The sequence below is a fragment of the Schistocerca americana genome, chromosome 5, assembly GCF_021461395.2.
Source record: "Schistocerca americana isolate TAMUIC-IGC-003095 chromosome 5, iqSchAmer2.1, whole genome shotgun sequence".
NCBI classification, from domain to species: Eukaryota; Metazoa; Arthropoda; class Insecta; order Orthoptera; family Acrididae; genus Schistocerca; species Schistocerca americana.
In genome coordinates this window covers 474,586,644-474,611,580 of record NC_060123.1, presented here as the reverse complement: position 1 = coordinate 474,611,580, position 24,937 = coordinate 474,586,644, and the positions used below count along the sequence as shown (strand labels likewise).

General features: G+C 43.9%; 1 protein-coding gene across 1 annotated transcript in view; it reads right to left on the bottom strand.

The window, feature by feature from the left end:
- LOC124616456 (trissin receptor) overlaps nucleotides 1–24,937 on the bottom strand; it is a 158,158-nt gene that overhangs the window by 74,647 nt on the left and 58,574 nt on the right. The window contains exon 3 of the mRNA XM_047144765.1: nucleotides 20,940–21,099. Within this exon, the coding sequence (XP_047000721.1) occupies nucleotides 20,940–21,099 (160 nt within the window). The remainder of the gene's footprint in view (nucleotides 1–20,939; nucleotides 21,100–24,937) is intronic.

Genomic DNA, 24,937 nt, shown 5'->3' with positions numbered 1-24,937 from the left:
GGGACATTACCGCGGCCACTGGAACAGTTGTCTCCAGACACACAGTCTACAGACGACTGAACATACAAGGTTTACTCGCACAGAGACCTTCAGAGTGCATTTCACTGGCCCCTGGTCACAAGAGAGCCCGTGAAGCCTTGTGTCAAGAATACAGTGCATGGTCATTCGAACAGTGGTCTCAGGTTATGTTCACGGACGAGTCCAGTTATATTCTGAACAGTGATTCTCGCCTGGTTTTCATCTGGTGTTAACCAGGAACCAGATACCAACCCATTAATGTCCTTGAAAGGGACCTGTATGTAGGTCGTGGTTTGATGGTGTGGGGTGGAATTATGATTGGTGCACGTACACCTCTGCATGTCTTTGCCAGAGGAACTGTAAAAGGTCAGGTGTATCGGCACGTCAATTTGCACCAGTATTTACGCCTTTTCAGGGGTGCTGTGGGTCCCACCTTCCTCCTGATGGATGATAACGCACAGCTCCACCGAGCTGCCATCGTGGAGGAGTACCTTGAAACAGAAGATATCAGGTGAATGGAGTGGCCTGGCTGTTCCCCAGACCTAAACCCCATCTAGCACGTCTGGGATGCTCTCTGTCGATGTATCGCTGCACGTCTTCAAACCCCTACTACGCTTAAAGAGCTCCGACAGGCACTGGTGTAAGAGTGGGAGGCTATACCCTGAGGCTATACCCCGCCTGATCCAGAGTATGCCAACCCGTTGTGCGGCCTGTGTACGTGTGCATGGTGATCATATCCCACATTTATGTCAGGGTACAAGTGCAGGAAACAGTGGCGTTTTGTAGCACGTGTGTTTCGGGGCGGTTTTCTCAACTTATATACCGTGGACTTACAGATCTGTGTCGTGCGTGTTTCCTATGTGCCTATGCTATTAGAGCTAGTTTTGTGTAGTGCCACGTTGTGTGGCACCACATTCTGCAGTTATCCTTAATTTATGAGTATGAGTGTAAATAGGCTGACTAAATTTAAATCTACATCTGTATGCATACTTCGTAAGCCATCATACGGTCCGTGGCGGATGGTACCCTGCATTACTACTAGTCATTTTCTTTTCTATTCCATTCGTAAACAGAGGGACGGAAAGAAACGCAGCGCATATGCATGCGAATGAGCGCAAAATTTCTCTTATCTTATCTTCATGGTCCTCACTCGAAATGTATGTAGGCGGCAGTATGACGCTTCTGCAGTCAGGTTTAAATGTCGATCTACAAATTTTCTCAATAGCGTTGTTCGAAAAGACTATTGCCTACCCCGGGGATTCCCATTTGATTTACCTGGCGAGTGTAATCTGACTTCAGGAGAAAAGTTACTCAGCACGTAATGATACATTCAAGAAATATTTAATTAATTAGTCAATCAATTTAACATCAATGATGTGCCACCGAGAAGCTGGAAAGGAGGGCGAGAGTATCACGGATATGATTTGCTAGTTGTAATCAGGAGTGTTTCGTGACGGCCAGATCTTTCAACGAAATTTCGTTCTTCCCACCCACACAGTGAGAGCTGACCATCGTAATAAAATCAACTATATTACCGAAATCATAAAGTGGTACGTCGTATTAATCTCATATTACGACTTCTCTGCGTTGATACTTGGCTAGGTTAAGACACTTCATAGGTGATGAGGTATGAGGCTACCTCTAGCGAGTTCGAAGGTGAGGAGGCATCCTGTGACAGAGGTAGAGCATTTTTAATATTTTAGTCCTGCGATGCAAGAGATGGCAGATATTAAGCCGATATGAACAGATTTATTTACCACATGAGAGAATACTTAGAGGCAATGCAGCTTATGCCACACTGTTGTACTAGATTTTTAAACTAAGAATGAATAAGTAACGATACTTTAGTGATATGAAAACGCTTGTACGCCCCAATGCCTTCTGTCTTCGAAAATAACGTGCATAAAACGGAGGAATCTACATTTTGGACGAGAAAGTTTAGGTGTAGGTACAACAACATCCCCGTCTTGGATTGGATAAATTTAATTTTTTAAACTGTCGAGTCTATGTTAGAGTGAAACTGCGGTTGGATCTTTACGCCCAAGCCACACCTGCTTGTCTCACAACATGTTGGGAGATAGCGACGCCAGTTCACGGCCTGCGGCAGGTATGGTCATGATGGCTCGTCTGACGGAAGCTGTGGCTCAGCCTATAGTGATCAGACAGGCACAAAGAAAATCTCTGCCTGGTCGGCTCCTCAGGTGCAACATACACTCAGTAGGTGGCACTGGACTAGACTGGATGTGATTGGTCAATTTTTTCGTCTTGAGATGCAGTGTTCATGTAAGATAATGAGAACTAGACCCGTAAAAAAATCGTAAGGTGTACCTCCCATGTTTGTATTGGCTAGGATGCAACTTGCGACTTGTAAATAGGTGTAAGTGTGTTTCATTCCCCAATGATGTTGCTACATGACTCCTATATATAGCGAGCACGGATTTATATCAACAATCCAGACCCTACGGAATAAAGTTCTCAGGTGGACACTTCATGCTCCTCTGCTCACCAAGATTGTCACTCTGCATGAGGAGACAAATACGGCCCTTCTCAGGACGACGATTCGCCTTAAGGCTCGCCAACTATACAGTAAAATGGACGCCCTCCCTGACACGGTCGCAGGACTACAAACCATCGGCACCGCAGTTCCACGGCGCTGGCAACGAAACCCCGTTCCGATCACCATCCTAGAGGACTCGGATTTGGGCTATGACTGACGATAGGCCAAATATGTCCATGTTTTTCTGTCCATCTTCGCACAGTCACTAACAGTGGCCTGTTCTCGTCCGGCCACTTTTTCCTTTTTGACAATAGAGTTGGCGCATTACTGCACCCATCCTCTGTACTTCCACCGTTGGAGGGTGGCACGGAACTTAAAGTCCCACAGCCACACCTTAAACATGCTATGCTTGGCTGTTATTCAGCCATTGCTTTGAGTCTCCTCTAACTTGTCCACCGAGACAGTTGGACTGGATCTGAACCGGAGACGCTGTGTATTAGTAAACGGTCACGAAAAAAATAGTAACAATGGAGCGTCTACTTTCCCTCCCTCACCGTCACCTATGCTACTATCTATGTCTTTCCCACAACTCCTCTTCCCTACAACTTTATCTCCCATGTTGACTGCACCCTCTCTGCCTATGTGATTGCTGCAGACCCCAACATCCACAGCTGTGACCCTGTCACCATTCGGCGGTGGCATCAGTCCCTTGCCACCCTCGATGGTGACCTTGTTCCCACAGCACAGCCATCGTGAAAGGAACTTCACCCCGGATGTCGCCCTCACTTCCCCCAACCTCCTTGGCCACATCACCTCAAGCCCACTGGTAGCGACCACCTCCCAGTACTTTTCACCATCTTTTCAGTCCACCGCCCCCCTCCTGGCCCCCATCGTGCTGCCCCTTTATGACTACCGCTACGCCGACTGGGATGCCTACCGAGAATCCATTGCCTAGCAAGTCGAAAGCCACATCCTTCCTGTTACTCAGTGTGGCTTCCCACTGACGTCACCTATGCGTTGCCCTTTGTCCAGAAGACCATCAACGACACCATGGAGGCCCACGTTCCTACCAAACTTATCCACTCTCACAGTCCTACTCTTCCTCTGCAGGGCGTCTTTCTTCTCCATGAATACCACAGGATCTACTGCTCCTTCCTCTGTACTCGTGATCGGGATACACTCCTTTACCACTGGCAATTACAATGAGACATCCAAAACCTCATAACAGCAAAGAAACGCCAGGACTGGTGCCAGAGTTGTACATGCCTCAACTTTGTCCCCCGTGTCAACTCCTTCAAGTACTGGTCTGCCTTCCCCCACCTCACTGTAGCCATCCCATCCTGCAGTACCCCCTTCTCCTGACAATCACCTTTTCCCTGACAACCTCAGTAAGGCCAACCACTTTGTTTCCCACCTCTCTGTTATCTTTTCCATTTCCAATGATCTCAATTTTGAATACTCCCCCTTCACCAAAACCCCATGAATGCACAAATACCTCTGTCCCATCCCAGTTTTCAATACTTGGACCAGTTACCCCTCTCAGACATAAACACTCCCATTACTGCACAAGACATCAGACTCATCCTCCACTCCAAATGCCACACAACCCCTGATCATATCGGTGTCACCTACTGCCACCTCAAAGAATAACCTCCCCCCCTCCCTCCTTCCCTGCTGTCCTTGTGAGCCTGTATAATGTCCTCCTCTCCACCAGCTTTTACCCTGATCTGTGGAAGACTTCCTGTATCCTGTTGTTCCCTAAACCCAAGAAACTCCCCTTTCACACCTCTTACTATCGTCCTATCTGCCTCACCTCCATGTTCAATAAGCTCTTTGAGTCAATCCTCAGCCACCCTATTCATCACCACCTTGACGAGCACCACCTTCTTCCTGTTACTTAGTGTGGCTTCTGGACCTCCTGCTCAACTGATGACCAGCTCCTTAACCTTACCAGTCTTCACTCACTCCACTATCTTCGTTTCCCTCGACATCCAGAATACCTATGACCTTGTTTCACATCCTGGGCTCCTTTTTACACTCCAGACCTACGCCCTTCCCGTCAGTTTCGTCCATCTCGTTGCTTCCTTCCTCTCGTGTCATCCCTCCTATGTCACTATCCACAATAGCAACTGCCGTACTTTCCATCCCACTGCCAGCGTGCCCCAAGGCTCCGTTGTTTCCCCTCTCCTCCATCTCCTTAATACTGCAGATATGCCCAAACCTCCCCCATCTGTTCACCTCCTCCATTTTGCTGATGACACCTCCTTCCTGGCCCTTATCCCTACCCTTCAAACCCACCTAGATCAGTTCATCTCCTGGTGCAACACGTGGATCCTTCACATCAACTCTTCCAAGACCCAGGCAATCATCATAGGTCATACCATCCACTGCTTTTGGCTCCACGATTTTTACCTCGCCATTTATGGTCATCCTATGCATCTCGTTCCTACCCTTAAATACGTTGACTTTACCCTCGACCATCACGTCACCTGGACTCATCATCTCCTTACAATCCAACACAAAGCCTACAATAGCCTCCACCTCTTCAAACTCCTGTCTGACTGGACCTGGGGAATACATTACTCCACCATCCTTCACAACTACAAATCCTTGATCTTCCCCATCCTTTATTATGCCAGTGTCACCTGGATTGTCACATCTCCCAGCTTCTATATGGCCCCCCAAATCCTTGAACGCGACGCACTCCACCTCGCCTTCTTTATCCGCCTTCTGGCTCCCATGTGGATCCTCTACGGCCTCATCCCCTTTCCAAGTCTTCTCCTTTTCTTTGAACACATCTGCACTCTGTACATCATCCGCAGACGTGAACCTCCCCACCCCCTGGTGTTTTCTATCCTCTCCACCCCCAGCCCATTGCTGCATCGTTACCATGGTGTTACCTGCCCTCTCTCCATCTCCACACCCTTCACCTCCTTTCCCAAAGCAACTTCCAGCACCTACCATCCCGGATTATGAGCTTTGCCCTGATATCTACCTCTCCTACCATCTCTTACCCCAACCTTCCCCCCCTCCATCCCTCAGGGCTCCCTTACCCTCCCCTTCCTTTGAGCAGTTTTTCCTCCCTCCTCTGCCCCCTCTTTTTCCAGTGTACCCCTTCGTACCTCTGCGCTCCCTCCCGACTTGCCTTACCTCTCCATTTCACATGCCGCCCGTCTCCTGCCCCTTGCTCCGAACCCCGACCTTCATTTCTAGCTGGAGCAACGCTCTAGTGGTAGACTGGTCGTGAAAATATTCTATCCACATCCAATAGTCATGTACGAGACTTGCTAGAGTTACTCCCTAGCAAAAATTAAAAAAAAAAATCTTCTATATAGAATGATCAATGTTCTATATGTAGGTGTTTTGAATGAGGGGAGTAGGTTGTTGGCGTGATCTTGAAAAGTAGTTGAAACTAGCGTAGCGAACCCCGTTTCTTATATACATGCCAACAAAGACACTCCTGGAATGTTGACCTTTTTGAACCACACCTATCTCAGAGGATTTTGTGCCTTCCTTGATGTAGCCAATAACAGGTGTTTTCTGTAAGGATTGCCGAGCACTGTCAAAGGAATTCTGGAGGAGAAATAACTGGTTGCTGTTTACCTGCATTCCATGGGACAACAACACCTAACGTGTCCGAACGTGCAAAACAAAGTACTGAGGAATGATGATGCATTTTACTAAGGATGTTGGTACTGCGATAAGGAATATCACAGCAGCTACTTGAGTTGAAGAGGAATGAACATCTCCAAAAAGATTAATATGTTGGCCTGTCAGACATAGATTACAAGGAAGGTAACACTGAAGAAACCTTGGGTAACAGAAGACACACTTCAATGGGTCGACAAAAGGAGGAATTACGAAAATGTTCAAGAAAAGACAGGAATATAGCATGAGGAATATCACTTTGCCAGTTCAGTTAAAGAAGAGTTAACATATCTAAAAAGAGTACACACATGTGTTTGCCAGTCAATCATAGGTTACGAGAAATGTAACACCGGAAAACCTTGGGTAACAGAAGACATACTTCAATTGCTCGATGAAAGGAGGAAGTAAAATATTGTTCGATGAAATACGGGAACATAGCAGTGTAAATTCTTAGGAATGAAACAAATAGGAAGTACGTGACAGCAAAGGCGGAATGGCTGCAGGAAAAATGTAAGGAAATCAAAAGCGAAATCATCTTCTGGAGAACTGACTCAATGTATAGAAACATTCTGTGGAACTGAAAGCAGTACTGGTGGCATTAACAGTGCAATGGGGCTTCCACTGTTAAATGTAGAGATATGAGCAGATAGAAGGCCTCTGTGTGAGCGAGGCCTTGTCTGATGACTTGATAGAAGAAACTGACAAGAGTCATATGCAGAAGAATGAAGAATAAAACTGAGGATCTGTCACATGAGATTAGTTGGCTTTAGGACAGGTATAGACACCATAGAAGCAGTTATGACCTTGCGCTTGATAATTATTCAAGCAAAACTGAAGAAAATTGAAGATACGCTCATAGGATTTTTCAATTTAGAAAAAGAGTTTGACAGTGTGAATTGATGCAAAATGCTCGAAATTCTGAGAGAAACATGGGTAAGCTACGAGGAAAGACGATCAAAATACAAGGCTTACAAGAAAAAAGAGGGGACAGTAAGAATGGAACACGAAGAACGGAGTGTCCAGATTGAAAAGGTACAAAACAAGGACGCAAACTTTTGCCGCTACTGTTCAACCCATACATCGAAGTGCTAATGATGGGAGTAAAAGGAAGGTTCAAGACTGGGATTAAGATTCCGAATGAGAGAATATCAATGATAATTCGCTGATAACACTGTTATCTTCAGTAAAAGTGAAGAAGTACTACAGGATCTGTTGACTGAAACGAACTGACCAATGAGGACAGTGTGATAATAAATCGGAGGAAGACAAAAGTAATGAGAAGTAGTAGAAATGAGAATATAATTAAACTTAACATCAGAACAGGTGGTGACGAATTAGATGAAGTTAAGGTATTCTGCTACCCTATAAACAAAGTAACCCATGACAGCCTAAAAAAGGGGGATACTAGCCCAGGCAAAGATATCATTTCTGACAAAGAAAAGATTAGTGCTGTCAAACATAGGCCTTAATTTGAGGAAGAAATTTCTGAGAACGTACGTTTGGAGCACGGCATTGTATGATAGTCAGACATGAACAATGGGAAAACTGGAACAGAAGGGAATCGAAGCTTTGATATGTAATGCTACAGAAGAATGTTGAAAAATCAAATGGACTGGTAAGATAAGGGGTGAGGAGGTTCTCTGCAGAATCAGTGAAGAAAGGGTCACACTGAAAACACTGAGAAGATGAAGGGATAAGATGACGGGGCATGTGTTAACGCATCTGGGAATAACGTGCATGGTACTGGAGGGAATTGTAGATGGTGAAATCTGTTGGGAAGACAGAGATCGGAATTTTTTTTTTTTTTTGGTCATCAGTCTACTGACTGGTTTGATGCGGCCCGCCACGAATTCCTTTCCTGTGCTAACCTCTTCATCTCAGAGTAGCACTTGCAACCTACGTCCTCAATTATTTGCTTGACGTATTCCAATCTCTGTCTTAATCTACAGATTTTGCCCTCTACAGCTCCCTCTAGTACCATGGAAGTCATTCCCTCATGTCTTAGCAGATGTCCTATCATCCTGTCCCTTCTCCTTATCAGTGTTTTCCACATATTCCTTTCCTCTCCGGCTCTGCGTAGAACCTCCTCATTCCTTACCTTATCAGTCCACCTAATTTTCAACATTCGTCTATAGCACCACATCTCAAATGCTTCGATTCTCTTCTGTTCCGGTTTTCCCACAGTCCATGTTTCACTACCATACAATGCTGTACTCCAGACGTACATCCTCAGAAATTTCTTCCTCAAATTAAGGCCGGTATTTGAGATTAGTAGACTTCTCTTGGCCAGAAATGCCTTTTTTGCCATAGCGAGTCTGCTTTTGATGTCCTCCTTGCACCGTCCGTCATTGGTTATTTTACTGCCTAGGTAGCAGAATTCCTTAACTTCATTGACTTCGTGACCATCAATCCTGATGTTAAGTTTCTCGCTGTTCTCATTTCTACTACTTCTCATTACCTTCGTCTTTCTCCGATTTACTCTCAAACCATACTGTGTACTCATTAGACTGTTCATTCCTTTCAGCAGATCATTTAATTCTTCTTCACTTTCACTCAGGATAGCAATGTCATCAGCGAATCGTATCATTGATATCCTTTCACTTGTATTTTAATTCCACTCCTGAACCTTTCTTTTATTTCCATCATTGCTTCCTCGATGTACAGATTGAAGAGTAGGGGCGAAAGGCTACAGCCTTGACTTACATCCTTCTTAATACGAGCACTTCGTTCTTGATCGTCCACTCTTATTATTCCCTCTTGGTTGTTGTACATATTGTATATGACCCGTCTCTCCCTATAGCTTACCCCTACTTTTTTCAGAATCTCGAACAGCTTGCACGATTTTATATTGTCGAACGCTTTTTCCAGGTCGACAAATCCTATGAAAGTGTCTTGATTTTTCTTTAGCCTTGCTTCCATAATTAGCCGTAACGTCAGAATTGCCTCTCTCGTCCCTTTACTTTTCCTAAAGCCAAACTGATCGTCACGTAGCGCATTCTCAATTTTATTTTCCATTCTTCTGTATATTATTCTTGTAAGCAGCTTCGATGCATGAGCTGTTAAGCTGATTGTGCGATAATTCTCGCACTTGTCAGCTCTTGCCGTCTTCGGAATTGTGTGGATGATACTTCTCCGAAAGTCAGATGGTATGTCGCCAGACTCATATATTCTGCACACCAACGTGAATAGTCGTTTTGTTGCCACTTCCCCCAATGATTTTAGAAATTCTGATGAAATGTTATCTATCCCTTCTGCCTTATTTGACATCCAAAGCTCTTTTAAATTCCGATTCTAATACTGGATCCCCTATCTCTTCTAAATCGACTCCAGTTTCTTCTTCTATCACATCAGACAAACCTTCACTCTCATAGAGGCTTTCAATGTATTCTTTCCACCTATCTGCTGTCTCCTCTGCATTTAACAGTGGAATTCCCGTTGCATTCTTAATGTTACCACCGTTGCTTTTAATGTCACGAAAGGTTGTTTTGACTTTCCTGTATGCTGAGTCTGTCCTTCCGACAATCATATCTTTTTCGATGTCTTCACATTTTTCCTGCAGCCATTTCGTCTTAGGTTCCCTGCACTTCCTATTTATTTCATTCCTCAGCGACTTGTATTTCTGTATTCCTGATTTTCCCGGAACATGTTCGTACTTCCTCCTTTCATCAATCAACTGAAGTATTTCTTCTGTTACCCATGGCTTCTTCGCAGCTACCTTCTTTGTACCTATGTTTTCCTTCCCAACTTCTGTGATGGCCCTTTTTAGAGATGTCCATTCCTCTTCAACTGTACTGCCTACTGCGCTGTTCCTTATTGCTGTATCTATAGCGCTAGAGAACTTCAGCCTACTCTTCATCACTACTATATTGTGATCTGAGTCTATATCTGCTCCTGGGTATGCCTTTACAATCCAGTATCTGATTTCGGAATCTCTGTCTGACCATGATGTAATCTAATTGAAATCTTCCCCTATCTCCCGGCCTTTTCCAAGTATACCTCCTCCTCTTGTGATTCTTGAACAGGGTATTCGCTATTACTAGCTGAAACTTGTTACAGAACTCATTTAGTCTTTCTCCTCTTTCATTCCTCGTCCCAAGCCCATATTCTTCTGTAACCTTTTCTTCTACTCCTTCCCCTACAACTGCATTCCAGTCGCCCATGACTATTAGATTTTCGTCCCCCTTTACATACTGCATTACACTTTCAATATCCTCATACACTTTCTCTATCTGTTCATCTTCAACTTGCGACGTCAGCATGTATACCTGAACTATCGTTGTCGGTGTTGGTCTGCTGTCGATTCTGATTAGAAAAACCCTGTCACTGAACTATTCACAGTAACACACCCTCTGCCTTACCTTCTTATTCATAACGAATCCTACACCTGTTATACCATTTTCTGCTGCTGTTGATATTACCCGATCCTCATCTGACCAGAAATCCTTGTCTTCCTTCCACTTCACTTCACTGACCCCTACTATATCTAGATTGAACCTTTGCATTTCCCTTTTCAGATTTTCTAGTTTCCCTACCACGTTCAAGCTTCTGACATTCCACGCCCCGACTCGTAGAACGTTGTCCTTTCGTTGATTATTCAATCTTTTTCTCATGGTAACCTCCCCCTTGGCAGTCCCCTCCCGGAGATCCGAATGGGGGACTATTCCGGAATCTTTTGCCAATGGAGAGATCGTCATGACACTTCTTCAATTACAGGCCACATGTCCTGTGGATACACGTTACGTGTCTTTAATGCAGTTGTTTCCATTGCCTTTTGCATCCTCATGTCGTTGATCATTGCTGATTCTTCCGCCTTTAGGGGCAATTTCCCACCCCTAGGACAAGAGAGTGCCCTGAACCTCTATCCGCTCCTCCGCCCTCTTTGACAAGGCCGTTGGCAGAATGAGGCTGACTTCTTATGCCGGAAGTTTTCGGCCGCCAATGCGAATAATCGAGGATGTAGTGTGCAAGTGCTCTACTCTGAATCGAAGAGGTTGCCGCAGGTGAGGAATTCGTGCCGGGCAGCATCAAACAAGTCAGAAGACCAATGACTCAACACCACCACCACCACCAACAACAACAACAACAACAAAGTAAAACTCACGAATGTTTATTCCGGGTGGCAGTGAAGAACATTTTTACTTGATACTACTCGGAATTGCCTCGAAGGAGCCTTAGCAGGTATAAAAAAAATGCGTGAATGAATGCCACGAAATCGAGAGTTGAGTCGGGACGGAGCAGTAGTGGGGTCGGGGCAGCCATGACTCGACCACTCGTTGCCGACACACATGACGTGAGTGGGCACGACCTGGGTTGGTCGTTCTATCGGTCGTCTCATCGGACGACGTGTATTTGGTCGCCGACCGCTTCTGGGTTCTCGGTGTGTGTCGACTTGTGATTCGTCCTTGTTGTTCCTCAGTGACTGGTTTTTGTATCGTTCGAGTTGTTTGTGGAAGTGTTTCCGCGGAACCGTGTGTAGCTTGTGGTTTTGACTATCCAGTTATTGCAGCGCTTTCTGTGTGTTGGCTAGTGAGTCGGTTGGGACGGAGAAGCAAGCGAGTCTCCGTCGCGTGTGGCCAGGCCAGGGCTGCTGTCGGAGTGCACACGCTGTCGGATCGTGAGGCGCTAGCTGCGAGAGTGACAAGCTCGTTACCCACCAAACTTGGATGTTGAAGTTGAGTGATCAGTTCACCTGTTATGAAACCTCAACTATTGTGACAACTCTCTGTTCATTTGCGGGTTGTTGCCCCGTTGGCCGTTCACGCTAGCAGCATTGTATGACATGTTAGAAAAATCTTGCAGCCGTCTTCCTATGTTGTGATTAATTATTAAATTGACCGTTACGTATCAGTGAAGTGCACCAGCGATATTTTCTGCCCCGTTGCCGTTAACTCTCCAGTCACCTGCCCTGGTCGTTAGCGTTGTTTGTTAGCAGTGTGCTTTTCCTCGTCGTGTTGTTGCTGTCCAGCATGGTGTGTATATGCTTCAAATGGCTCTGAGCACTATGGGACTTAACATCTGAGGTCATGAGTCCCCTAGGACTTAGAACTACCTAACTAACCTAAGGACACCACACACATCCATGTCCGAGTCAGGATTCGAACCTGCGACCGTAGCGGTCACGCGGTTCCAGACTGAAGCGCCTAGAACAGCTCGGCCATCCCGTCCGGCAGCATGGTGTGTAGTTCGACAGCTTTTAAGTTGTTTGGTTCATATTTGCTTAGAGTGGCTATTGTTCCCTGGCTGTTTTTAGACGCCAATTTATGGAGTCATAGTGCTGTTCGTATTCTCGTCCTCGGCCGATATTCTCCATCGTTGTGCCATTGGTTGGACAGTAGGGAATTGGTTAAATTATTGAGCCGTCCCTAGGTTTGGTTGCCATCCGATTACCTAACTTCAACTCTTGGCTGTCTGTCTCACCTCACCTTACATTTAAGGAACTATCCAGGCCGACTCTTGGAACACTTCTGAGCACCACTTGTTCTGTTTGTTTTAGATTGTGATTTTAATTTTAGTTGAAGTATTGTGCGAGGCCTTTGGCTGTTTATTAATTCAGTTTCTTTTAAGTTTTACTTAAAGGACTTCAGCCATGTTAAATTAAAATTCTGAACATTGATTGTTTTAGAAAAAAAATTTATTGTTAGAAATGGTTCTATCTGAAATTGTTTGTAATCCAGGCCCTAAGCCGTTAGTTGTTCCATGTGTTATGTGTGGCCCTCAACTAAGGATTTGCGTGAACCCCTGAATGAGGCCTTCAGCCGCGTGTATTATCTAAAGGAAAATTTTTTATAAGAAGCAACGAGTTTATTCTAAATTATTTATCTCATGTTTTGTTAAGGCCTTCAGCTGTTGCTTCAAATTTGTTTGTGGCCTACAGCCGTGCAATAAGTTAGTCAGGTTTCGGCCGTTCTGCTGTAGCTTTAAATGGAAATTTTCTTGCTTAAAAACTGCTTATTAATGTGCCTTAGTTATAGTTGTCCTTCAGACGTGTAATGTAGGCCTTCAGCCGTTAATTGTTGTCATTGCATGTTTTTTGAAAAAAAAATTTGTCCTTCTATTTTAAATTACTTTTGATTTCTAAGCCAGGCCTTCAGCCGTTCTTGAGTTTGCTGTGTGGTTTTACTGCTCCATCCGCAACCTTAACCTTACCCTGCATGCTCCCTCACTACCTACCAATCAGGTTTCAATAACTGCAGGGAATGAAGGTCGTATGGCAGCACTGCCGGTGAATCATTTAGTGTTTATAATCATTTGACCCTCTATTTTAGAGTACTGGCGATTATTGATAGTGACTGCTTGTTATACACTGCTTGATAATTGCTTAGTAACAACACATACTTGCTAAGGAACAATCGTCAGCTCCTACGGAACAACCGACAATTGCTATGGAACACGCGACCAGTGACAGGAAAAGCACATGTAGATGGCGGGACGAGTTCACTACAGCGCAGCCTGTGCATTGACGCGCCTCCCTGTGCGCGTACGACAGTCAATGAAATATGGTGTTCGATGAAGGTTGTTGTGGAACCGATTGGTGTGTGATTCCGTATTGTAGCCAGTATGCCTGCAAGACATTATCTCAGTGCTTACGACAGAAGACGAACATTTTGACGACCTGTAGCCGGTCAAAGTGTCCCTGCTACGGCTACAGTAATGGTTATATCGAAAAATGTAATCTCTAGAGTTAAAAAGGCCGCTGAAGGTGGAAATGTGGGATGATCACTACAAACCTTGCAACCGCTACTGGTACACCAGTCATCGGCAGAACCATTTCGCGGCGGTTATATCAGGCTGATTTGTATGCTCTGAAGACTGTTAAACGCATCTCACTTCAAGCACTCCATCAGAGAGAAAGAGGTGTAGGGAGCACGTTGGATGGGTTCAGCAACAATGGTGCGAAGTTCTCTGAAGAATCGTGCAACACTGCGTCAAGCGATTCTGGCCAGTGAGCCCTGACGGTTTTCACCCAATATATCGATATCGCAAATCATACTATCTTTGACTAACATGTTGCCGTTGGAGGGCGGTGCCCTCTGGTGCGGCGTCTCCGGGCTTGATGGACGATTTCGTGGGAGTGTGAGCTGAGGAACGAAGCCTAACGAGCTTTCCGTGGGGCCCGCTCGCTGTGGTGTTATCCGTTGGCGGCCGGCAAATATTGGGATGATGTAACGCCGTATAAGTTATCACGTACCGATGTGGCTTATGCTGTGATTTATCAGGAGGGCGCAGAGCTGTCAGGGCAGTGTTCACTGTCATTTTGGTCTGTCTTCTTCTGTTCGTTGGGTATGCGTGTCCTTGTCTCCGTGGTATTTGAAGGGCAATGTGATTGCAAGATCTGGTGGACATTTTAAACTGATCAATTGGGTGCTATCTCATAATTTGTTTCGAGCGTTAACATTGTTTCCGTGGTGCTTGTGAAACTTGGGCAGTGTTAAGCACCGTGTTCTAGAGCAAAGCTTACTTTGAATGTTGGGAGTGTGCATTAGTATATGCGTTACCTGTTCATGTCCACTTTGCCTTAATTTTTGTAAATTTTTAAGTTAAGTGACAAGTCATATAATTTTCAGTGGGAGGCGCAGTGAAACGGTTAGTATTACCAGTTACCAAAGATGATAAATTATTTATGTCAGAATGTCTCTTTTGCTGTTTTATTGGCCTGTTTATAATTTACGTTCTTTGTTCTGGTTCCTTTGAAGCTAATGCTAAAGCCCTATGCTGTCTAAGAAATTACATACTGCGTCTGTTATGTTTAAGTGGCTCACATAAATTTGTCTGTTCCAGGGGGCATATGTTTTTTTCCGAACAGATATGGCCTGATATACGAGGGTCAGTCAAAAAGTAATGCCTCCTATTTTTTTTTCTACGTTTAATTGTCAGGAAATTTAAATGCAATTACATAGGTTGAAAACCACAACATTGAGGATCATTTTGTCATTTTTCAATGTAATCTCCGCCCATCTCTACAGTTTTGGTCCATCTTTGAACAAGGGCATGTATCCCAGCACGGTAAAAATCACAGCTCTGCTTCCTAAGCCATTGACGCACGGATGTTTTGACGGCCTCCTCATCTTCAAAATGAATCCCACGATGAGCTTCTTTTAGTGGCCCGAACAGATGGAAGTCTGATGGTGCCAGGTCAGGGCTGTATGGGGGATGAGGCAAAACTTCCCATCCAATTTTGACAATCTCGTCAGAGGTGTGACGACTGGTGTGTGGTCTTGCATTGTCATGCAAAAGAAGAACATCTGCCATTGATTTTGTTGGGCGAACTCGCTGAAGACGTGCTTTAAGTTTGTTGAGGGTTGTGACGTATTGAACAGAATTTATTGTGCATCCCTGCTCCAAAAAATCAACCAGAATCACACCCTCTGTATCCCAGAAAACTGTTGCCATAACTTTCCCTGCCGATCGCACAGTTTTGAATTTTTTCTTCCTCGGCGAGCTTGTGTGACGCCACTCCATTGACTGCCTCTTTGATTCGGGTTCAAAAAAATGCACCCATGTTTCGTCCCCGGTCACAATTTTTGTCAGAAACTCATCTCCCTCCAAACGGAAGCGCTGCAAGTGTTGGGAGGCTATTGTTTTCCTTGCCTCTTTATTCTGATCGGTTAACATTCTTGGAACCCACCGTGCACAAACTTTTGAGTACCCCAATTGTTTAATAATCGTGATCACACTGCCTTTACTAAGAGAAATAATGCGACACACTTCATCTGCAGTCACCCGACGGTCACCACGAATGATGTCATCAACTTGCTGAATGTTGTGTGGAGTCACTGCACTCACCGGCCTGCCGCTCCGCTTTTCGTCAGTCAACGGTGTTTGCCCTTCAGCTTCCTTACAACGACGAACCCACCGTCTAACAGTGCTGACATCCACTATCACAACACCATACACCTTCTTCAGTCTTTCATGAATGCGTATGGGCGTTTCACCTTCTGCATTCAAGAATTCAATCACACAACGCTGTCTCAAACGAACATCGATGTCGGCCATCTTACAAACTTCTGCTGTGCTGCCACCTGTTGACACAGAAAGTTACTACTGCAGTGGATTGCAGAAGAAGGTTTGAGGAATGGCGCCAAATTCAAATTTTTCACTTAACTTAATTTCTTTAAGTAGAAAAAAAATGGGAGGCATTACTTTTTGACCGACCCTCGTATGAATTGATGAGCTTTGAATGTGATGCTAGGGTCCTTGCGGCTGCTTTAATGGTTTGCTAAAAAGGAAAATTTTTCTGATTTTACCATCTTCTTGCTGAAATCATTTTTTTAAAAATACTCGTATTTGTAACTGGTTTCTTAAATCTTTTGGTGAACTTGTCAAAAGGCAGTTAAGGTGTCATTGCTTTGGATAAGAGCTCAGATTTATTAATTCTATCCTAAGAGTTATTTACTTGATGCACCGCTTGGAATTCTGATTAAAATTGTTCGTGCTGCAGCAAATTGTCATTAATAATCTTTTACACTCTATTGATGGTACGTGTTACTCAGGATCGGGCTCCACTTACGCCTCGTCGGACTGCTTATCCGCCTGTTTGTCATTTGGGGACGGCCGGGGTGGCCGAGCGGTTCTAGGCGCTACAGTGAGGAACCGCGCGACCGCTACGGTCGCAGGTTCGAATCCTGCCTCTGGCATGGATGTGTGTGATGTCCTAAGGTTAGTTAGGTTTAATTAGTTCTAAGGTCTAGGCGACTGATGACCTCAGAAGTTAAGTCGCATAGTGCTCAGAGCCATTTTTGTGTGATGTCCTTAGGTTAGTTTGGTTTTAGTAGTTCTAATTTCTAGGGGACTAATGACCTCAGAAGTTAAGTCCCATAGTGCTCAGAGCCATTTGAACCATTTTTGTCATTTGGAGTGCGTACGCTCGGCAGCTCTCGCCGCTGTCTGTCTTTCTCGCTGTTTCCTCCAATCACGGCCGCACTGCTTAATGTTCCTCCTCAAGTTAAGTTAATACTTGGAATAACCCTGAATTCGTATCCGTTAGCTTGCCCTCAACTTAAGCAAATTTTGACGCGTTGGGACCTTAACATTTAACTTAATCTGTTGTAACTTATTCTCGCGTTATTGAAAACTGGTTAATTTTCAATTGATGTGCTTTTGTGGGTTTGAAATTATCTTGCCTAGATATTGGTGTTAAATTGTTTTTCATTGTTTTAAGTATGGTTTTAGGCTTTTTTTATCAGTCAATTTAAAATCATGTTTTACTCTCACCATTTTATAATTAAGGCGGTTCTGGTCTGTTCTGGTACTGTTTTTTAGGTTTACGCATGCCTTTGTTAAGCCTTTAGCCTTATTACATTCTGTGCTTCATATAGAATACGTCTTAACGATATGAAGTCATCGTAGGCTAAACCCATAATTTTCTGTAAATTATTTAAATTGGCATTAAAATTTAAATGAGTTTCTCATTGCTTGGTATTTTAATTAATTTAAAAAATAAATAAAAGCGTAATTTGTTGCAACGTGATGGAAACTGTGTGAAATAATGTTCTACCAGTGAATCCCCACTGGTACAGCCCTTCCCGGTTTTTCTTCCTGGCTGAATGCAGAAGCGGTAATTATCTCCATTTCAACCACCAGTTACGGAGGAGAGAGAGCTGAATACATTACACACCACAGAATATTTATGAACGTCATTGGTACGGCACAGGCGTTATGGAGAGCATAGGCATTACGCAAAATGGCCGAATACCGTAGCATATCCTTGCGCGAAATACAGTTACAGCACAGCGGTATTGCTGGCAGATTTCTCACTAATAATTGGGTGTTGTTTAGGGGTGCCCCACACAGGGGCTCCGACGTGTTGGATACACTGGAAAGCGAAGATATTGAACGTATGGAATGGGTTGCATATTCCCCGGATCTAAACCCTACAGCGATTACCTGCTATGCTCTTGGCAGATGTGTTTTTCAACAAACACCCCTTCGTCAGACCGCGCAAGAACTGAAAAGAGCCTTAAAGGATGACTGGGGTGATATCCTCCAAGGAGTTCTCAACAGTTTGGTAACGAGTATGAATAGCAGGTGAAGTGCGCTGATGCCCGAGGAAACGTATTCCTTACTCAGAGTCCGATATCGACCTGTATGTCAGCAAACTAAGCTGTGTCAAATATGAATGTTATTTATGTCTGTTATCCCCTTTTCCCATATGGTGAAAACTGCATCATTTTTCACTACAAATATACGAATAACCATTGGTTATTCCTGTTCAACAATGTCTCTGATCGTTAGCAACTGCCAAACAGTGTGCAAATTTCGTGAAGGTTTGAGCTTTGTGTTAATTCAGAAGAAGAAATGCCTCATATCTATGTAAATAGCGCAAATGGTTTCTGTTGTGTTAGGGTGAACTCTGAAACGGCAATAACGAAAACTTAATTCTCTTGTAAATTAGTTGTATGAATTTTATTTTGGATATACGAATGATGAGCAGTACAAGAACTGGGCTACCCTAAATATCTGTTCATTATGTATTCCACTTATGATAGACTGGTTAGAGGGATACTTTGCTGTCCTCTTGATTTAAGAGAACCACGCAACGGACTGGTCTTCTAATCTGATGAAAAGTGTGGAATTACCTTGAAAACAAGAAAAACTGTGCAGTATCCTCATTTGCCATTTACATGAAAGTATGCCTTCTGATAATGTGAAAGTGAAGACGAATACATTGACGAAGGTGCATAAGATGGAGAAGGAGATATGCTGGAATATTTAAATTTTTTTTTTTTTTTAAAATTGTGGTAAGGTCTTATGGGACCAAACTGCTCAGGTCATCGACCCCTAAGGCTATGCACTACTTAATAAAACTTAAACTAACTTATGCTAAAGACAACACACACCCATGACCGAGGGAGGACTCGAACCTCCGACGGAGGGAGCCACGCGGACCGTGGCAAGACGCCCATGACCGCGTAGCTACTCCGCGCGGCGATGGAATCTTCTTCATCACGACACTAAAATGTGTTTTTATCGTCACCGCCATGTCATTTGGTTTTTGAGTATTTCTCCAAAGAAGATTTTTTTTTACTGTTTGCATTTGGAAATCTCATTTACGAAAGCGTTTCATTTTACCGACAAAGGCTGCAAGGCTGCCGTAACCATTAAAAAAAAAAAAACTACAATTACATCAAAATGGACCATCTGAAATTAAATCTGAAATCACGGCCGAATTATCTTCGTGAATGAAATTAAAAAAAAAAAAAAAACTGTCCAGCAGTGTTATTAAAACTGAAAGTATCTGTGCTTAAAAATAGCCTTTTAATATGATTTATTCTTGAATTTCGGTTCAGCTATTCTCTTTCACTAGAAATACCTGAAGTGACAAATGAAAATTTGCACTAAGCCTGGAATACGAGTCTCCTGCTCATTAGGCAGACGCGCTAACCACGAGGCCACCCCGGCACAGAGGGTTTGCACAACTGCGCGGACTTCTCTCGCATGCCTCCCTCCTCAATCCAGATTCCCATTCACTGCCCAGGCACTTGATATTCCCACCAAACTCTCCAACTGTACTGAAATAGCACCTTAGCATCGAACGAAACGGGGATCCAGCCTGAAACCCAGGTATATGTGCTTTAATCAAAAGAAACTACGTCTATGGGAATTTGGATTGGGGAGGGAAGCGTGCTATGCTAGTCCATGCATAGGTGCAAAACCACTGTGCCAAGATGGCTTAGTGGCTAGCGCATCTGCTTCGTGAATAAGAAAGCTGATTTCGAACCTCGGCCTTCGCAGATATTTTCATTCGTCGCTTCAGTCTATATGTATACAACATAAATTTCTGAGACTTGAAAAGGTATCAGAAACCATATACTTTGATTTGACAAGGTTTTTCATCATTTACTGTGACTGATAACCATTTAGAAATGAGAACAGAAGCCAAAAACCCGTGTAGCATGCATAACTGTACAAATTACGGACTATATAACTAAAAGAAAAATGCTATAACAGCGTATCAATTCATTCCTAACGACTCTGGATTTCTCCCAACATAAAAAATGATTAGAACATTTTTTTATGAAAGCGATCTGTTGGCACAGTTCAGATGATGTCCGAAGCCACTGGTCATTACTGATTCGTATAAATTGTAAGTAGGCTGTTTACGTTTTTATGTTGGTGACGCCACGTAGCGCTCTGTATTAAAATCGCTGACTGCCCTGTGTGCAGTCTGTGGCAGGTTAGATTCATTGCTGGAAGTTTTTCACTAGTGTAGTGTTGGATAGTTGGATGTGAAAAGGCAGTTGAGCAGTTGCAGGTGAGACACCAGGAGTGATGGATGTGGGGAGAACGGACGATCTGGACGTGTGTCCGTCAGAAAAAGGAAATTTGTTAAACTGGATGTATATATATGATGACATTATTATTGTAAATACATTGTTTTTTCTCTATCAAAATCTTTCATTTGCTATCTACATGCCTATCAGTAGTTAGTGCCTTCAGTAGTTATAATCTTTTATTTAGTTGGCAGTATTGGCTCTCGCTGTGTTGCAGTAGTTCGAGTAGCGTAGATTTTTGTGAGGTAAGTGATTCATGAAGGGTATAGGTTATTGTTAGTCAAGGCTATTCTTTTGCAGGGATTATTGAAAGCCAGATTGCGTTGTGCTAAAATACTGTGTACCAGTTTAGTAATGATCAGAATAAGTAAAGAGAAAACAGTCTCAGATCGTTCAGTTTAACTCTGGAGTCTGAAAATCAAAGAAGTTTCAAAATATGCAACTGTGTTTCTGCATGTAATATGCAATGTGTCGTCATAATTAGAGGTCAGCAGGTGAATCCTTACCATGAGCCTGGTCGGGGTGAGGATGCTCTTGCAGGCCATAGGGTGTATGATGGCGACGTAGCGCTCGCTGCAGATGACCACCAGGATGAGGATGGACGCCGTGTAGCTGAGGCTGTGAACGAACTGGAACATCTTGCACAGCGCGTCGCCCAGCACCCACCTGCAAATAGGACACAGGGAAGCGGGCTTCATTTATAAAGCTGTATGTACTGGATTAGTGGCGTGGCGCTCTACTACTGTGGCTTATGTCGTGCAACAAAATTAAGAAGTCATCCACGTTGTAGGTCTGTCATCTGTTCTCACGTTTGCACCTCTACGCCCCATACCACACTTGACATAAATGTCTTTCTGGCCTTTAAGGATGAACAGATGCTTGGATCACCTACATTCAAGGACGTTAGTAATTTTTGCACCTAATTACTAGTGGATATCCATAAAAGCTGACGGGTAGGGTGAGCAGCGATGTGCGGCTGTTTTATAATGAAGCTATGTTGTACGGGCAGGTATCGTCCTTGAGTGACAATTGGGGATGGAATATTTTATAGCTGGTGTGTTTCATGGCAGCTTGCTGTAAACGTAGAAAAATGTTAATGCAGATGAGCAGGAATAACAATTCAGCATTGTTATGCTGGAAAACAGCATCAGTAGCGTGCTGCGTGACAGTCATGTCGATGATGATGTTTGGTTTGTGGGACGCTCAACTGATCGGTTATCGGCGCCCGTATAAATTCCCAATCTTTGCTCAGTGCAAACTCGCCAGCATCATGAGTGATGATGAAAAGATGAGGACAACATAAGCACCCGGTCGAGGCCGGTGAAAATCCCTGACCCCGCCGGGACTCGAACCCGGGACCCCGTGCTCGGGAAGCGAGAACGCGACCGCGCGTCCACGAGCTGCGGACAGTCATGTCGACTAAATATCTATGTGTAAGGCTGCAACTCAGAGGCGGGCTGCTAAATTTGTTACTGGTAGGTTCGATCAACACGCAAATATTCTGGAGATGAGCACCAATAAGAAACCCTGGAGCAACGCAGCCCATGCTTGGGAGGCAAGGGAGGACCGCGATCTCCGGGAATGCAGAAAACATGGTGTAGTCAGATGCAACTCTTTAAAGAAAAGGTTTAAAGATCGAAGGCTTTAAGCGGGGCCTGGAACTTTTTGTGGTTAGTTATACGTCGCCATTCGTCTTTAAAAAAAAATCCACTCCCCTCCCCCCTCCCCGTCCTAGGTTCCCCACTACAAGGAATTTGAAGCTGCGTGAGGAACTGTTTTACTGCCGCCAACGAACATTTTGCGTGAGGTCTACGAAGATAAGCTAAGAGAAATTTTGGCACTTAGGACGCATATACTCGTAGGCAGTCGTTTCCTCTTTACATTCTTTGCGAACGGAGCAGGAAAGAAGAAAATTAGCAGTCTTGCAAGAGTTACCGTCAGGCACACATTATCCAATGCATTACCCGCCAGGTTAGCCGAGCGCGCCATTGCCCTGCTTCCTGGACTCTGGTAGGCGCGCCAGCCCCGGATCGAATCCGCACGGCAGATTAACGACGAGGGCCGGTGAGCCGGCCGGTGTGCGTACATTTGCCACGATTTTACCTGCTCCGAAGGGTTGGGTCCCTTGTATCCCCCTCCTCCTTCTCATCGCTGTTGCGCAGTAAAGGTGCTTACTGAGCCTTTCCGCTGGTTTACTTATGGTAGGACCAGAATCTCTTTGGATTTTCCGCCATATTTCTAGAGAGACTTTCGTTGTGGGAACTATTAAATGCCTCAACAAAACTTCGCCAATCTTGGAGATTTTGCGTTCGTCTAAATTATACGTGCCTTTTTCGGTGCTCCTGCAACAGCTTTCTGTCGTGTTTTGTCTACCATGGGGGATCAGATCCGTCTCTTAATAATTTATTTATTATGAATCTCTCGAGTGCTGTTAATAGTATTTCTTTGAACTTAAGCCACATATGGTCTTCACTTACATAGTGATTGGAGACTGTCTCTTAGAAAGACGTCAAGAGAATTTTTAGCTGCTTTTATAAATAGATATATTTCGTGTTTGTTTTGGTGAATTTCTTTGTTACGGAACTGAGCCACGCTCGACTGTGTGTTCACTAATCCCTGTATCCGTCGTGATGCTCAGGATTATTTGTGGCTAAGAGGTCATGTGTCTTTTCGTAACTATTTACAATTCGAATGGCCTCGTGAACTAATTGTTCAAAATAATTAAAAAAAAGCATTTAGAAAAATTACGGAAGTTGTTTTCTATCTACAGTAGGGTCTGAAAATGCATTTTTGTCAACATACGGAAGGTAGATTCAAGTCACTGCCAACTGTAATTGTATGAGTAGCGTACCTATTTGTGATGAGACTCAAGTTTTCTTTGAACTGTTCAGCAACTGTTTCATCTGAGGCAGGGTGTCGGTAAAAGGAGCCAATTATTAATTTATTCCGGTTGTCGAATATAACCTCTGCCCATACTAAGTCACAGGAACTATCTGGTTCAAAGTCGATTGTGAGCTTACATTATTTTTCCTTAAGTTGTTCTTCTTGTTTCTGTTGCAGTGCAGATAATTACAATTACGGCTTTTCCATCCAGAACCTAAGATGCTTTCTCTGTGATCCTGTAAATCCTAGAGCTAAACAATGTAGAACAACAACGTACGTTACAAGCGTAGCATTCTGTATTACTTCATTTCCTTATTTCTAACGTTTTAAAATGTCGACTTTAGATGACATGTCAATCATAGATTTTCTTATCTCTATTTAGTGAACTTATTTTCAGTCATGTTTTGATCATTGTCGCGCTACACTTTATTAACTATGTTTTGCCGCAAGGAATATCGGATTTTAGAGAGTAAATTAATATGGAGTATGTCGTTCTTCTTTTCAAACATTCACATTACCATTTCTTCTTTCCTTATTGTCTTTTGGGTATGCAATTGTAGTAATTAAAGTAAGCACAAATACACTGGTCAAAAAGAAATAATTTGCGTACATGCGCATTCTCTTTACATCGTTCCTTTCTTGTTGCTCCCCTGCCGATGGACTGTTTCTATCGCAATCAGTAAGCGTGAAAAGAAGCTACCGTACAGATAGAGGGCAGACAGACTTGGCAGAACTAATTACATACTGACATAATCGTCGGTATTGCTTTCGTTTCCCAAAAGTTATAAATATTTCGATTTCGGAAAAGAAGCTCTGTATTTCGCCAAGATGTCGAAGAAGTAGGTGCCTTACGTACTGGTTGTATCGAGTAAGGTGTGGAGACTGTGGTTCGAAAGCGGACAGAAGAAGTTCGAGGAAGGGCGTCCGTTACCTGAGGCATCACTACTCAAGCTACCTGGCGAAGGGGCAAGTGTGGCGGCGTGGCACATGCCCGGCATTCGTGCCGGCCAGCCTGGATATGGATTTCAGGCGGTTTTCCACATCCCCCTAGGTGAATACCGGGCTGGTCCTCACGTCCTGCCTCAGTTACACGGCTCACAGACATCTGAACACTTTCGCACTATTTCATGGATTACACTAGTTGCAGACAGTTGGGGTACACCAATTCCTACCCAGGGGTACGGGTTGGCGGCAGGAAGGGCATCTGGCCACCCCTTCAACTAACATTACCACATCCGATTAACCAAGCCGACCCTGCGTCTCCGCGGGAAAAAAGGCACAAGCAAAAGAAAGAAAAGAAAAACACATTATACAATGTATTGCGAAGTGTGTCTGCAGATGGTATATATGTAGATGCAGATGTAGATGTAAGTATTAATTTTATCTCGTAAAATTTGGTAATAACGTTAATCCATCTTTCCATATTTAGCCTCGAATGCAACATATTTTTCCTAACGATGGGTGACGCACTGCCGTTTACCGGAAAAAAGAAAAAAAAATTAGCTTAGCGAGTATCGGTCCATATTTGCGACTGCGTTCAAGACTTCCTTGCAGATAGAACTCAAAACGTCAATCTTAACACAACAACGTCGGTAGATATAAAGACAATTTCCTGAGTCCT